Here is a 17,521-nt window from a genome sequence, read left to right as displayed (position 1 = left end):
ACCAGATTTTAGAGTGATCTCCTCCTTTGAACAGCTGATCAGGTGAATTCCTTGCTCTCCTTCCTGTTCTTTGTACCTTCATTTTATAATTCCTTTTCTACACTCCTTATTTATCTCACTTCTACTTATTCTTTTTGTAAGTTATGATCATTTGTCATCTTTCACCTGGAGCTACAACGTTTTTTGTTTCACATCTGCCTTTTCCCTTTTACTTATTCTTTTCTCCCACTTCCTCTTTCAAGTCTCTTAAAACAGTGTCATGGCTTAAACCCAGCCAGGCAGCTTGTTCACTCACTCCCCCCCTTCCTCCTCCCACTCCCGGAGGGACGGGGAGGAGAACTGAAAGAACGTAACTCCCACAGGTTGAGATAACAACAGTTCAGTAACTATGGTATAACACAAATCACTACTGCTACCACCAATAATAATAATGATAAGGGAAATAACAAGGGAAGAGAATACAACATCTCACCGACCGACACCTAGCCCATCTCCAAGCAGTGAACTAGCCCTTCTGGATACCTCTCAGTTACATCCCGGGCATGATGTGCTGTGGTATGGAATACCTCTTTGGCTAGTTTGGGTCAGGTGCCTGTCTCTGCTTCCTCCCGGCTTCCCCTCCTCCCTGGCAGAGCATGAGACTCACAAAGTCCTTGGTCAGGCTAAACATTTGAGCAGTAACTGAAAACATCAGTGTTATCAGCTCTGTTCCCAAGCCGAAAGTCAGAAACACAGCGCTGCACCAGCTACTAAGAAGGAGAAAAAATGACTGCTACTGCTGAACCCAGGACAAACAGGTAAAAAAAAATAAAAAAAAAAAATTAAAATTAAATTATTTCTCTGAGATTAACTCACCCTCTGAAACTTGCCCAGAGTAGAGACTAGGTTGGATTTAGGTATTTGAGGTAATCCTAACTTAACATTCTTATAAATTAGATACAGGACAATATCTGGTATATCGATTGGTTCCTCAATGTTAACCAGCAACTAATTGTAAAGATGGTATTCTAAATATGTACTGAAGAAAGTATGTTTAAATGGGAGCAAAGGTAACTTGAAGCTCTTTAATAAAAAACAATGCTGAACTATCCCTCTCCTATTTCTTTCCTAGAACATTCAAAATCTCAGAAAATATTAATATATAAATCAGACACATTTCACTGATATGATAAGACAAGATTATAATAATGAATAAAACCAGAGGTGTCAGGGTTCTGAGGTCACCAGTGGGCCTTGCTGTTCATGCCTAGCATCTCCCCAGCCTCCCTCACCCTGCCTATGGCCCAGGACCTCATTTCAGCTCAGCCTGGGACTGTCAGTCCCTGCCCTAATAATGCTGCAACAGTGCCAGTCCCTGGGCCTGCCTCTGGTCCTAACTACTGGATGGATTCTGGACCTACAGCATAGATAGTTTGTCTCCTGGAGGGATCCCTCAGACATCTATACTGGCTTTTTTGCAGTCCTATGTTCAGCCCTGCCTCCTGCATAGACTGAACCCATTTTACAGCTTTCCTTCATTCTTATCTCTGAGCTCATCTCCTTTTACTCCTGGCTAGGCTCTCTTGATGGACCATGGATCTGAGTCATCTCTTAGGGGCCTGCCTGCGGTAGTCAGTGGAGCATGTTACCAGTACCTGGTAACCTCCTGGCATGCCATGGGTGAGGGCACAGCTCACTGCTGTTTGGGAACAACTGTCCCTCTCTGTTCCCTGACAAAAAGGCAGGTTCTCAATAGAAACTTGCTTTATTACATAAAAACTCTATAACCACCTTCTGTAATATTTATCCTCTACTAACACAGTCTGTGCAAACACCAAAAGAAAACTGCAGCACCTTTCAATGAATAATGAAGACGTTACTTGAGTGGGTGGCATGCTGGCACTGCTCTGGCAACTCACTGGACTGTTTGCATATGGATGAGGTTATATAAACCGTATTCATCCTGTCTGTGAGCTCCTTTGTGCTGACTACTTGACTCTCACTCTCCCACCTCTGGAGTAGGAACTCTGATCTGGTCTCCCCTACCCACAGATGGAGCCTAGGATCCTGCTTCAGGGATCTGTGCTGACGCCTACAGACAGTGCAAACAGCTCTCATGCCATTGTACTTAGTCCTGCATGGCTTTTTGTTTTAGGAATTGGAGTGATAAAAATGTAATTTTCCAGACAAAACTGACAAACTGTACTCTGGGCACCATTTCTTCCATCATTCCTTTGTCAAGACTAATGGATCTCAGGAACAGGTCAAGGGGTCTTACAGGTGCAGGTTAGCTGAAAACATGTCAGACTAGTTTCACTAGCATCATTAACGTTGTGTGAGATATAATGTTAGTGAGATAATGATCATTTCCCATACTGCAAACAAAATCAAAAGTAGAGCTGGTTTAATAAGCAAAACCAATACCTGCAGTTATTCTCTTAAATTCTGGTCTAGGGCTGCTTGACTACATTCCTTGCTATCCGATTGAAAATTTCATGGATTTTGTCTTGCATAAATTTGAGAAGAATGGCTAGTCTCTACATGAACTCCATATTCATATGCAAATAAGGGGGTTTGTGTATTGACAAGATAATTTCTTCTTTGGAATTATGCTCTGTAAAACATTTCAAATAGCCTACCAGAAAACAGAATAGCACTAAGTAACTGAGATGGTCCATCTCATCCCACAAATAGAAAAACAGCCAAATTGCAGAGTTCATAAAAATCATTTATCTGAAGTCATGCATGAAGTCATGAATAATCAATATACTTTAGAAATAGATACCAGAACAATTCACAACTTTACAACAAGTGCTATTATAAACATTTAATGGAAATTTATATTAGCAATCAATAATTTAACCTCAACTAAAGGCAGCAGTGGATAAAAGTAGAAAAAAAGTTTTGGGAAGTTCCTGGTATCATGGGTTATGAATTAGAGGTAAATAGTAAATAGCAAATAGTTTTGGAAGGATTTGAAAGTATTCAAATACAATATCTTCCTGAATATAGGGCAATGAAACTAGAAAATACTGGTTCTAGTGCTATGATCTTGAACTCAGGTTAAAGGTCTGGGTTAGAAAGGAAATGAATACACTTTAGTTAGTTCAATCATAAAATCATAGAATGGTTAGGGTTGGAAAGGACCTTGAGATCATCTAGGTCCAACCCCCCTGCCATGGGCAGGGACACCCCACACTAAACCATGCCACCCAAGGCCTCATCCAACCTGGCCTTGAACACCGCCAAGGATGGAGCACTCACAACCTCCCTGGGCAACCCATTCCAGTGCCTCACCACCCTCACAGTAAAGAATTTCTTCCTTATATCCAATCTAAACTTACCCTGTTTAAGTTTGAACCCGTTACCCCTTGTCCTGTCACTACAGTCCCTGATGAATAGTCCATCCCCAGCATCCTTGTAGGCCCCCTTCAGATACTGGAAGGCTGCTAGGAGGTCTCCACGCAGCCTTCTCTTCTCCAGGCTGAACAGCCCCAACTTTCTCAGCCTGTCTCCGTACGGAAGGTGCTCCAGTCCCCTGATCATCCTCGTGGCCCTCCTCTGGACTTGTTCCAACAGTTCCATGTCCTTTTTATGTTGAGGACACCAGAACTGCACACAATACTCCAAGTGAAGTCTCACAAGAGCAGAGTAGAGGGGCAGGATCACCTCCTTCAACCTGCTGGTCACGCTCCTCTTGATGCAGCCCAGGATATGGTTGGCTTTCTGGGCTGCGAGTGCACACTGCCGGCTCATGTTCATTTTTTCATCGACCAACACCCCCAAGTCCTCCTCTGCAGGGCTGCTCTGAATCTCTTCTCTGCCCAACCTGTAGCTGTGCCTGGGATTGCTCCGACCCAGGTGTAGGACCTTGCACTTGGCATGGTTAAACTTCATAAGGTTGGCATCAGCCCACCTCACAAGCGTGTCGAGGTCCCTCTGGATGGCATCCCTTCCCTCCGGCGTATCAACCGAAACACACTTCTTGGTGTCATCAGCAAACTTGCTGAGGGCACACTCAATCCCACTGTCCATGTCACCCACAAAGATGTTGAACAAGACCGGTCCCAACACCAATCCCTGAGGGACACCACTCGTTACTGGTCTCCAGCCAGACATCGAGCCATTGACCACAACTCTTTGCGTGCAGCCATCCAGCCAGTTCTTTATCCACTGAGTGGTCCACCCATCAAATTGATGTCTCTCCAATTTAGAGACAAGGATGTCATGTGGGACAGTGTCAAAGGCTTTGCACAAGTCCAGGTAGATGACGTCAACTGCTCTACCCCTGTCCATCAGTTTCGTAGCCTCATCATAGAAGGCCACCAAATTGATCAGGCAGGATTTCCCCTTAGTGAAGCCATGCTGGCTGTCACCAACCACCTCCTTGTTTTTCATGTGCCTTAGCATTTCTTCCAGGAGAATCTGCTCCAAGAATTTGCCAGGCACAGAGGTGAGACTGACTGGTCTGTAATTCCCCTGGGTCATCCATTTTCCCCTTCTTGAAAATGGGGGTTATATTTCCCTTCTTCCAGTCGTCGGGAACTTCACCTGACTGCCATGATTATCACTTCATTTTCTGTAGGTGGAACTAAAACTAGAAACAGTTCTGTGTGCTGTAAATTCTATTACATGCCAAAGATTTTTAACTAAGCCTGTGATGTTCTTGTGATTACTAGAAATGTGAGCTTCCAAGAATTCACATTTATTTCAATATAAGACTGATAGATTAAGAAGGAAACAGTGAATCACCTGAACTTGCAAGAAACTATTATTAATTCAGTCTTAGTAGACTTAGATTTCTCTATAATTTATGAAATATAAACTTGAAAGATAGCCCTAACACATTTATAAGATTAAAAAATTCATATCATCTGATTCAAAAGACCACCAAAGAATATTGAACAAAGTTTTACATATTTGCCCTTATTAATCACTTCATGGTTTCCATACAGTCTATTTTAGAAGTTAGAAATATTCTACTATCTTTAATGTATTTCCTAGCCATAGGTTGTGAAAGCCTCGGTTTTCATCAGATACTTTTAACTCCACTGATGTTTTAATTCCTATTCTGCAAACATTTTTATCCTGGTGTTGAACTTGATCCTGTTTCAAAGAATAAATGCTGTTCAATTTAGTGACATCAACTGAATATAATATTAATATATATGGGTGTAAATGATTACATAGTTGCAAATTTCAGATTAAACTGCAAGTATAAAGCCTAACCTAAGCAAGTGACCTGTAAAATTTTTAAGTAATCTGCTCATTCTTTTCATGTCATTTATCATGGCTTGAAAAAAATAACTCTTAACCTCTCGAATTACAGTAGGATGATTATGAGAGCATTATAGAATGAGGGCACCATTACCTTGTCACTTTTTAGGCACACCAACAAACACTCTGCCATTAACTTTGTGAAATCCAGCCAAACTGTCCTTGAGGAGATGACACAGTACTTCCCCTGGACTGCCATGGTCCAGTGGAGAAACAGGCAAGACCTCAGTTCTACTGGAAATAACTTTGAAAAATGTCTTAATACATTTTTTCAGGTTCTGAAGTCTGCAATCTACCATTTTCTTGTCCTTTTATCACCTATCTAGATGGACATAGCTCAGCAATATTCAGCCCCATAGTGTAAAAAGCTACAGTATATAGGGCTCAGTGATTTCACAGGAGGTCTGACAGAGGAGAGAGCTGACCAGGAAGAGTAGATTGCAGCAGTAACATTATCATCTGCAGAAATGTTGTCAAATCCACTTTAGAGTTACGGACCTACTTACTACCAACAGAATCCAGGAGGTAACGTGAGTAACAATATTTTTGAAGCACCTTTCACAACAAATTAATTTGAGTTCTGGCTGGTTTTGTTTGCATCAGCACAATTTTGTAAGGCTAGGCCATAGACAGGTATATCCAAAATTTAAAAGTAAGAATAACTTTTATTTACTTAATTTAATTTTTGTACAGTAATGTATAGAGTTCTTAACATTGTCCCCCAACATTCTTAAACATCATACTACTTAACTCTCCATTTTACTATTATTTGTCAATATTTCTGAACCTCAGGCCCTTGGAAGTCAATGAAAATCTGATATTCTGAGTTTTGCAATCTGTGTATTCATACCGTTCTGTACTCTGTCTCAAAACAGATGTTACGGGTGTATATGAATATGATGTAGGACCACTTCATTCCATTTTTGCTTATCAACACGCATGTCTTCTTTATAACTCAATATCTCTCACTCCTTCTAAAGGGGAACTATTTAATGTGAGATGATTTTAAAAATACTGAAACAAAGCTCTAAGAACAGTGGTAAGTACACTGACTTTTCATAGATTTGAGTAATATAGTCACACTGCACATAAATTATTTATGTTTGTGGTCACATAGACTTGTATTCTAACCAAATTTAACAATAGAATGCAAGGATCAGATATTAGGTTAATAAAAAAATGAAGTAAGAGATGGTAGGAATGCAGTTTGCATTACTCTTCTTTCTGAGGTTAAGTCTTTCTACAAAATAAAAGAAGAAATTTCTTTATGCCTGACAAATATTTTAGTATATGCTCTCTAGGGAAGAATATATCCTTTGCATTAATCTTGTGAGAAGGAAAAAAAAATAAAAATAAATGTTTGGTTACTCAGAAATAATGATACAACTGCCCAGATTGCCAAGGTTTAATGTTTTTCCAAAGGAGAAAATACAAACACCAGAATGGGGTCAGAATCTCCTCTGCTATTTCACTACAACCTTACACCCGATGTGGGAAAATACCTCTCAAAAGTCTCAGTACATTAAGTCAGTTAAAATTAAATGTTAATTCTCCAATCAAAAGAGAGTTTGTAGAAGATTCCTTTGCTCAGGGAGTCCTGTTGCACAGTATCTAATTTTAACACGTGAAGATCTGATGGTCACAAGTAGACTACAAAAAAAATCAACAAAAATTAGGTTATATATTTACTCACTGATGAATGTCAAGATTTATGATATTATAGTTCCATGTTCTTAAGTTGCTGTCAATCATCTCTATTCCTTCTAGAAGACATATGCCAGAAATCATTTATTCAAGTCTGTGAATATAATGATTGAATTGCTGTGCAAACAGTTTTGAAAAAAGAAGCCTAACTTAGGACATAAAAAGCACTGACACAAATAAAAGGTGTATGTTGATAGGTGCTTACAGAGAGAGCGCACATGTAAATAGAAAATGCATCAGAGTTAGAGACTACATGGGTAAATATGGTCTGATGACTTACATTTTAACAGTATTTTCAGTTTAGTCTGTCTTCATTTTTAGCAAGCTGTTTCAAACACAGCTCTAATTAATTGGTGTATGAAGAGCATATAGATGAATATTACATTTATGACTCTACAGGTTAAAATTGCCAATAAAATAGGAATACATGAATAACAGAAAAGAAAAGAAATGCTTGCTGCTTTTTGTATCCAACTCCTATTGTGTTTATTTTAAAACATAGCTAAAAGCTCTACAATTATCCTGTAGTTTGCCCAGTCTTCTATAAGGTTTGTTTTGGGATTCAATGGATCATTAAAACAGATGCATCCTTATCTCTTGTTTAGGCTTTTACAAAGTAGAAGCCAACAAAATATTAATCCAGTTATTTGTGATTTCTTTGTAGAATTTATGTGATCTTTGGGCAAGCTCAGTAGCATGCAATGCATTCTGACTAACATGTTCCCAGTAAATAAATATACAAAATATTTCTTCCATGTATTTTACAGCTATATGGCTTCTGTTCTCCACTGTTCTATAATCTAGGCAATCACATACGCTGAAATTGCAATTCAAATAATTCCAGAGATTTTCATAATAAATATGAAGATTGATATGAATAATACATGAGTAGAAATGCATGTGTGTAAGCATGAGAGGAAACAGTGCTAGAAAGTGTTAAAGGTATAGTCTGTATTGATAACCAAGGGCTCAGCTGACAGCAGTAAAAGACTAAGGAATGTGTTTCTGTCAAGACAAGGAGCGTGCTCCGATAAAAGAACAGCACAGATCATTTGTCAGCAGAAGACTCTACAATACACACTACACAGAAGGACAGCAACAACCTTATAGCATACTGTATGTGATATTCACCTTCCTGTAATTCTAAAAGCAAGATAGATTCTAGCCCTAAATATTCAAGATAAGAAAGCCAAAACAATGAGCACCACTGAAGTATACAAAATTTCTGATCAAGAGGACCACACCATAGTAACTGTTGACTCCTAAAGATATTCATCAGGGACTGTAGTGACAGGACAAGGGGTAACGGGTTCAAACTTAAACAGGGGAAGTTTAGATTGGATATAAGGAAGAAATTCTTTACTGAGAGGGTGGTGAGGCACTGGAATGGGTTGCCCAGGGTGATTGTGAGTGCTCCATCCTTGGCGGTGTTCAAGGCCAGGTTGGATGAGGCCTTGGGTGGCATGGTTTAGTGTGGGGTGTCCCTGCCCATGGCAGGGGGGTTGGACCTAGATGATCTTAAGGTCCTTTCCAACCCTAACTATTCTATGATTCTATGATTCTACGATTCTACTATCTATCAAGAAAATTGGTTTGCTGTTATTACACACTAAGCGGCCATGAACAGGCAACTTGGCTACACGTGCATGCTTGTTTTCTGGGTAAAGAGTGTGAGAGTGAGTGACATTCATAAGAGAAAATGAATGACTGAAAACAGTTTTGCCTGAAACAAGAATCACCTTTGCCTTCCATAACATCTCATACTGACTTGGCTTAGACAAATTCGCTCCAGCAATTCTGCCACTGCAACTTAAAATTCCACATTCGCTTTGCAGTTGTTAATAAAATACAAGTGCAGAATCAATCCCAATTGCGTGGCCTTTTTCCCTGCAGTGCTGTCCTATATTTGATGCTAAAGAGTTCATAGATGCAGTTTAAAAATCTCAAACTGCATATTCATTTCCTATTAAGGAGGCATCAAACAGCACTGGGAGCAGAGAACAGCTGCTGGAGCTGTCTCCTGTCATTGGGTCCTTTTTCTATCAGTTGCAGAGTCAGGTTCCCTCTGCCTTTTCTTTTTTTTTTTCACTTTATGATGCTACAGATATTTTGGTCTTTTTGCACAGTGTATCAGCTTCAATGGGAAAGTGGAGTCGGAAGGGAAGTGATGTTATTCTTATTTTACAGTCTGGTGGTGTTGGCTGTTGCAAAATTAGAGTTGTCCGTTCAAAACTGTAAGCTTCAAAGGTCTCCCACTTTGTGAGAGGGTGCATGGCTCCATTTATTAAAGTCTATGAATTAAATCCACTTCATCAAAGTGCTTAGTTTAACCACACAGAGATTTAAAAAGGGGATTTAACTGCTGCAAAACGGACACTAAATAACAATTAAAGTATATAGTTTCAAGTATATAACTTACCACTGTGAAAACTGCCTTATGCCAACATGCCTACACATATCTAATTAAAATTCGGTCTTAATTAAATACTTATATTTTATCTGTTTTCTGCCCTTGGAGGAGGGAGGATATTAACAGCTTTGGAGGAAGACCATTTTGCCAAAATCACAACCATATGGCAGCAAACAAGAAAAGGGCCAGCCTACCAAGGCTTCATTTGTTAAAAGACAGTTTGACTACTTCTGAGTGAAATTTTTGCTTTCATAGGCAGAACCACAGTAAGGAGGAAGAAGGCTTCATGTCTGCATAGTGGCAGTGGAACAGATGGAAGAAAGAGAGGAAACTGGGCATGTAGCTCCTGGTAGTCAAAGGTCTGCACAATTCCAATTACATTACAGCTGTACTGTAATGACAGGTGCACAACGTGAATTCTTACTCCTCTCATTCTGCTTTTCTGGCTGCATGTGTTCATTCATTTCTTAAACACAAAATGCATTCTAATACAGTGTTCCACGACCTACTACTGGCATTAAATATGCATTACATGACTGAAATGCACACATGTAGTGGGCATATCCAGAACCATTAAAGTCTTGTTTGTGGAAAAACTTCATGTAAGGTAGAGTTGTAGGGTTTATTCTGAATACAGTGCAACCCCCTGCAGTTCTGCTACTTTCAAATGATGTACAGTTCATATGGAGTCAACTCAGGCATAGCAGTCAGTGTTCCAGAGTCCTTCTGGTTACAAAGCAGTTTCAGAAGAGTCAGCTCATGGGTCTCTCTGAAGTTGTTGACATGCTAATACATACTGCTAAAATAAATATTTTAGGAGATTTGCTAGCTTCCTTGGTTTAGGTTTTTTGTTTTTTTTCCAATCTGGTAAAATTCTGTTGCATACACCTCTTCCAGTAACAAATCACATTAACCTTTGAAAGGCACTCACTCAGGAAGCCTCACTGAGAAAGTTTGGAGCTTTGATACTGATGTTTAGACTTAGATGCTGAATGTGATGCCAGGATTATGTTCAAGCATAGCCACTATTCTCAGAAAAGGGCAACAAATGAGCTTTGCAAAATCCAAACTTGCTAAATGTAGTAAGGAATTTGCTTATTTCAGCTGTAAGAAGGGCTTGCCAGTATCTTATGTTCTAAGCCCAAACTGTAGACCATGAAACTGAAAATAATTTGGTAAACTGCACTCTGTATGCATCTAGGTGGAACAATGAGGGCACTTGCTCAGCTGACCAAAGAAATCCTTACTACAGTGTATTTGCATGCACACAGCAACTGGATAGCGAATTTCTGGCTAGCACGCAAAACAGAATTCATGATCAGCAGAATTATAAAACTGTAAATAACCCTCTATGTGCTAGAACATATTTGACTGAAGTGGTTTTCTCAAAAGCCCAGCACAATCCTAAACTGATTGTAGATTATTTTGATATTGAATGACCTTTAACAATTGTTTTCCTTGTCATTATTTTAAGTGCTTTGACTTGAAACAACACTTGCTTTAATCATGATGATGATATGATATCCAATTACCCATGTTAAAAAACCCCAACTTTTCTCTGAAGTAGATTATTTCTTCGTTATCCCCTTTCAAGTGACTTGCAAATGTAAATAAACTCTGAAACACACACCTCTGAACAGCTACTAGGCTCCAACTAACACAGAAATACTGCTATGTGTGCCTTGAAAAACTTAGGCAAATAAAAAAATGGAAATTGAAGTGTTTCTTCTTTTTACTTTACCTTGTAGACAGGTTTCATCTAAATCATGTTATCCCAGTAGTCACAGAATCATTGCAACATAGACTCAAAGTGATTTAAAACAGTAATTTGATCTATTCAACTGACTCAAGCCAAAATCAGGTATACTCCAACCAATATCCTTTTTAATTCTAGCAAATATCCAGAAGTCTTGAAGGTGCTGCTGAATGTAACAGAGGTTATATTCTCCCTAATGATCTATTCGGATGCTTCAGTATATTGTCTTTTAAATTTTGTTATGGGGAAAAGAGGGGGAGATTCCTGTCAGCTAGTTTTAGACCACTATATCTGAGGATGTCCTCTAGGCTATCTTTGTAGATATTTTTAGTGCCACTTAGATGTGATGAACAATACCAAAGAAGTGCCTGCTTATCTAACTCTGTGGCTTGGATGTACTCAATGCAGTCCACACTGAATTTAGTCTGAATTTAGACATTAAGAATAAGCTTCTTCCATCTGACCTACCAGTATTTTAATTAAGCCCATGTTTCCTTAATTTGCTAACTAGAAAAACACAAGACAATGTCCAAATACTAGGAATCCACTGTTCTTTCCTCACCTACAGAAATCTGATATCCGCTTCTAGCAAGGAATTAGATTGCTTTAATAGGTTTTCTCTTGGTAAATCCATGTTGCCTCTAACTAATTTCTTCACTATCTTTTAGCTATTTTAAGTAGTTCATCTGTTCATTGACTTTTCTATGAATTGAAAAGTTTCAATATTTTTCTATGAACTGAAAAGATTCTCCTTTCTTTCCTTTTTTAAAGATAAGCTTTACATCATTCTCTTCTAGTGTGTTGGTACCTCATCCATTCTCCAAGAATTCTCACAAAAACCCACTAACAGGTTTAAGTTTTTCAGACAGTTATGTAACACAAAATGAAGTTCGTTAAATCAATTTTAAGATACCTACCCTATGTAACCTATTTCCTTATCTACAATTGAGGTTACACTCTAAGGATTAGATGTGTATGTCATATGCTCCACGATGACCTTTTCAGTAAAAATGTGTGATAAAAAGTCATTGTACGCTTTTGCTTTAACTGCACCTACTATGAGCAGCTTTTTCTTTCCTCCGGTACCTCTATTTAGTGCCAAAGATTTCTTTATTCTTCTCCCTATTAATGCACTAATGTAATTATGTTATATTAAATCTTCGTTGCTCTTGCTAGTTGCATCTCACTGAGTGCTTTCGCACTTCTGACTTGTCTCTACATGTGTGTGCTATTCTACAAAGCTCAGTAAAGAGAGACATTTTCTTCATTTTATCTAAAGTGAAAGAAAAATGACAATTTATCTAAGCTGGTCTTTTACACTTTTTTTCCTTCATATTGGTGAAGCCTGTATTACTGCCTTTAGCAGTATTCTGTTGAAGAGCCCACAGATTTCTATTTAACATGAACCCTAGCGATTTTTTAAAATAAATTGGCTGAATTTATTGATGTCTACCTCCTTGAGACTTTTTTCCTGGGCAGTCTGTCGATGAAAATTCTTTCCCAACAAGTGCTGTGGCAACTAAAATCTCCCATTACTATCAAGTCCATTATATTTTTGAAAGATAAGCCAACATTTCTTTTCTTCTTCCCTCTACACTACCAGTGTAATATATATGACAAATTCTCTACAACATCAACTTTGCTATAATCTTCAATTTATTCTTGTCTATTGCTCATTAATTCTTCAGTTAATTCTTCTCTGTTCCCTTTTCTTCTACCATTAGCATACAAACAGCTGGCTAATTGACCCATGACTTTTTCTAGTCAATTCTTTAATCTTATTTTAAGTAATCCTGTCTTTCTTAGGGGTTCACATACTCCAGATTTCAAGTATTTAAGATAAAGATTTTTGTCCTTGCCACATGCTTCTTAATTTAAAGTTCTCTCAGAATAGAAGCCATGTAATTATATTTAGGGTGTTTAAATTATGCTTGACTTGGATGTGAGAGGAGATACAATAATATCACTTGAATCGTCATTTTTATCCATTGCCACAAAGCCTTATAACCACTTTCAATTTTGATTATTCCTGGCAGGATCATGAGTATTCTTTATCACACGCTGGTGATTGGAAGAATCTTTTGCAACCTGGCAAATCTGGACTCTGGTGAAGAAATACACCAGCCACAAGTGCCTGGTGGTACAGATGTCTCCACATTACCTTGAGTGGAGTCAGTAGCTAGCACATTCTTTTATTTTCACTTGACAATAGAGTTTTTGTACTGCTTGGGATAGTGTTTTTCTTGTTACTATCACTGAGATTAGTTCTTACTTGTTCTCTAGCCAGCACTCCTGCTTTTGACTTCAGTGGTAAGCTATTCAGATCTTGAATGTTCCATGCATGTTCCATGCCCTTAGAGGACATCAGCAGCCATCTCTCCTTCCATAGTTTCTAGTTTACTCCTCCATTACCTGTATTACTACCAAACTGAAATCTCTGCTTTAATATTTTTGTTTCTGAATGCATGCTGTGGATGAAGTCCTCATGACCACATCAGCCAGTTTTCATTCTCCCCTTTCACTGCTCCTCTAATTACTTCTTACGAGATTCCCCTCGAGAGCAAAATAAAGTCTTTCCAGATTTCACTAGTAGGAAAATATAGTCCTAGGTTCCTGCAAATCCATTCAAGGATTTCATCACAAGATGTCATCATTGTCTAATTTAAATATAGCTATTGGATTATCAGTGTATGACACATTTCCTCTCAAATATTTTTCACTGAGAATGAGATATTGTGCAGTATAAAAAGCTCTTCATGCCTAGTAGATTAAGAATATTTGTGCTTGAATTTAATATGTTTTTGTTTTTACTAACAGTTCATTAAAACACTGAAATATAATATGAATTACAGGAATAAGTAAGAACTAAAAAGAAGAATTCCATATCAAGGTACAGTCACTCTTCAATATTATCAGAAACTTTACTGTTTGATAAAAAGTTATTAGACAAGAAAAGTGAAATTTCATTAATATAGATTCTTTAGCATCCATCACTAAGGGAAATCTCTTTGACTTGTATACTCCGATACTGTACTACTATATCATACAAACTCAAGCAGGGGAGATTCAGCTGGATATAAAGAAGTTCTTTTCTGTAAGGGTGGTGAGACCCTGGAATAGGGTGCCCAAGGAAGTTGTGAATGCTTTGTCCCTGGCAGTGTTCAAGGCCAGGCTGGACAGAGCCTTGGGTGATACGGTCTAGTTGCACAGGGTCGCAAGTCTTGCCAGCAAACCTTCTCCAGTGGGGGCTTCTCTCTCCACAGGACCACGGGTACTGCCAGAAGCCTGCTCCAGCACAGGCTTTCTGCAGGGTCACAGCCTCCTTTGGGCACCCTCCTGCTTCAGCATGGGGTCCACCGCAAGCTGCAGATGGATATTTGCTCCATCAGGGACCTCCATCGGCTGCAAGAGCACAGCCTGCCTCACCATGGTCTGCACCACAGGCTGCAGGGGAACCTCTGCTCTGGTGCCTGGAGCATCTCCTCCCCTTCCTCCTGCTCTGAACTTAGTGTCTGCCGAGCTGTTCCTCTCACATATTCTAACTCCTCTCTGGCTGCTGTGCCATTTCTCTCCCTCTTGCTTCTCAACTATGTTATCCCAGATAACATAGTGCTATCTTAGATAACTATGTGCTACCAGTGGGTCCATTCAAAACCTGGCCATACAAACTCAATATATTCCACTCCTCATCTCTGTGAACCACATATTTAAGGATTATCATTAAAATCACACAATCTTCACTCACATCAACAACAACAACAAAAAAAACAATCCCACACTGAAATCAAAATAACATCATCACAACACCAAACAAAAGTGGACACAATTTTGCTCTCAATGCACCCCTCATCTCTTTACCACAATTACAATAACCAAAATTCTGCACCATCAGTCCACATTGTTCAGTCCATATTTTGCTCATTACCTCTCCCAATTACTATCCTGACCTCGAATTCCTGGAGCCACAGGTAGGGCACAAAAAAGTACTGTGTTGACCATGGCTGGATGCTAGGTGACACCAAGCTGCTTTACCACTCCCCTCCTCAGCAGGACCAGGTAGGGAGAAAATAAGATGGAAAAAAACCTTTGTGGGTCAAGAAAAATGCAATAAAATAAAGCAAAAGCAAAAGTCACTCATGGAAGCAAAATTAAACAGAAGATCTATTCACTACTTCCCATTACCAGGTGATGTCCAGCCACTTTATGGGAAGTAGAGCTTCAGCGTAAGCAGCAGTTGCTCCAGAAGATAAACATGATGACAAATGTCCTCCCAACCTCCCTCCTTTCTCTTAGCTATTATTGCTGAGCAGATGTGATATGGCATGGAATATCCTTTTGGTCAGTTTCGGTTAGCTGCCCTAGCTATATTCTCTTCCAACATCTTGCCCACACAGCCTACTGGTAAGGGGGGATGTTGGAGAGACAGCCTTGATGCCATGTGAGCACTGCTTGGCAGTAGCTAAAACACTGGTGGTGTTACCAAACACCCTTCCAGCTACCAGTACAAAGCACAGCACTATGAGGGGTGCTGTAGAGGAAATTAACTCCATGTCAAATTCAGCAAATCCTGAATTGCTTTTAGCAAATTCAGAAATTATTAATTATCTCCTAACCAAGAGTTTCTCTATGAATAATTCTCTCTTCCAACACTGCAAGTTTCAGGAATCAAAAACAGCCTGCCAGGAGAACATGCCAAGCACTTTTCATGACATTGCCTCTTACTCTTTTAAAACACTAATAATCTGAGTCTGCTTGTTTTATCTGCAATTACATTTGTATTCAAATCAGTTTTTTCTCTTTTTCTTAGATTTCCTTCTCACTGTCCAGCTACTGTTAAAATAGCTGTGTCAACTCTATTTAATTGATGACACAGTTTTATCTTGCACAGATATAATGCTCTATGAAATGGGCTGTTGTTAAACATATTTTCCCTTTTTTTTTTTTTTTTTTTTTTTTTAATTTTAAGTAATAAGGTACATAGTCTCCTGTCCAATAGATAAACCCAAGTAATTGGAATTGCTAACAGGAATGTACCAGTACAGGTGAATTAACATAGCTTTGCCTCAAGACCAAATTATTCAGATGTACAAGTCAGTTTTCTTTCCACGAGGGAGGAAGAAGATATAGCAAAATACTTTCAAAATTCTTATCAGCACTGTTGCACAGGTTTATACTGACACACCAAAAGGCTAGGCATGACGTGGAGTTCTCAGAAGTCACCATGGTAGGAGAGGTTTGTAAATTTTCCCCACATTGCTAACACTAGTCAGTCACTGTCAGCAACATTTTCAGCCCTATGCCAAATATTTGATCGAAGCAGTATTAGGTAACATGATGCTTTAAAAAGTGTCAGCAGCAATTGGATTAGATATACTTAGGGTCCCATCGTTCCAAACAAAAGCTCAGCTGAAAAAGATTGGAAAATATCCCCCTAGCAGGAAGGCCACAGTAAGTAGACATTAATGGAATATTTTTTCTGGTAAGATTTCAAAACAACATTAATGACTCCAATGTGCTATTTAAAGTAACAGCTCCAGGATACTGGACCTAATGCACCTCCAACAGTAAACAACATTGATTCTGTTAATGGTTATTCAAATACCTACAAATTATTTCAACACAGTGGGTTACTTAGCAATATCTTATCCACAGTTTCCCTATAGACAGTTAAGTCAAAATGAAACAAGTTAGTTGTTTTTCCTTACTTGTAGTGTGATCACTCATCTCCCCCAGTCCAGTATTAATTCCAGCATCTATAGAACTCATGATTTTATCAATCTACAAAAGAAAAACAGTGAAAACAATTGATGGGCCCCATCTTTGTCACTTCATTTTGGTTTTTCATGCATAAATTTCTGGCATTATTACTATAGTTAAAAAAACAACAATCAAGATTGCAAAATGCAAAAATCAAAGATAGACAATTTCTCCACTTTGATTTTTATGTTGTGACATTTGTACACTAGCAAAAGGTAAAGCTTAAGACTAGCATTTCTTTTTCTACAGTTCATACTTATGATTATGGTCATGTAGGTATAACCAGCAGAGATCTATTTAAGCAGTAATATTAATGCAGAAGAATATTGTTTTGTGTGTTATGAAGTACTAAAGCAATTGTTCATTGAAGATTTCCAGAGAATTTCCTATGCTTTTTTTTAACATCTGCCCCAAGGCCACAAATAGGCAAGAAACATAGATGTGTCCCCACATGCCACAGAAAGATATTGTTCATGAAACAGCATTACGCTGATCCCAAAACTCATTTGCGCATTTCTAAATTACATTGAACTTACTATGTCAAAAATATTATACCTGTTTTTCTTTCTTTAGGAACAAGACAAAACAAAAAGTGAATCAAAAGCTGGTGTTGTCTAAGAAGGCAGACACAGAGTACC

General features: G+C 38.6%; 1 protein-coding gene across 5 annotated transcripts in view; it reads right to left on the bottom strand.

The window, feature by feature from the left end:
- The window catches only part of ANKS1B (ankyrin repeat and sterile alpha motif domain containing 1B), a gene marked incomplete at both ends in the record, with an annotated part of 478,018 nt that overhangs the window by 237,881 nt on the left and 222,616 nt on the right, over positions 1 to 17,521 (bottom strand). For all 5 annotated transcript variants that reach the window (XM_080616729.1, XM_080616728.1, XM_080616730.1 and 2 more), the window contains one exon: positions 16,832 to 16,904. In XM_080616729.1, the coding sequence (XP_080472855.1) occupies positions 16,832 to 16,904 (73 nt within the window). The remainder of the gene's footprint in view (positions 1 to 16,831; positions 16,905 to 17,521) is intronic.

This window comes from Psittacula echo, assembly GCF_963264785.1.
Source record: "Psittacula echo genome assembly, chromosome: 1".
NCBI classification, from domain to species: Eukaryota; Metazoa; Chordata; class Aves; order Psittaciformes; family Psittacidae; genus Psittacula; species Psittacula echo.
The sequence above is the reverse complement of the archived record's forward strand: the minus strand, read 5'-3'. Positions and strand labels throughout refer to the sequence as shown.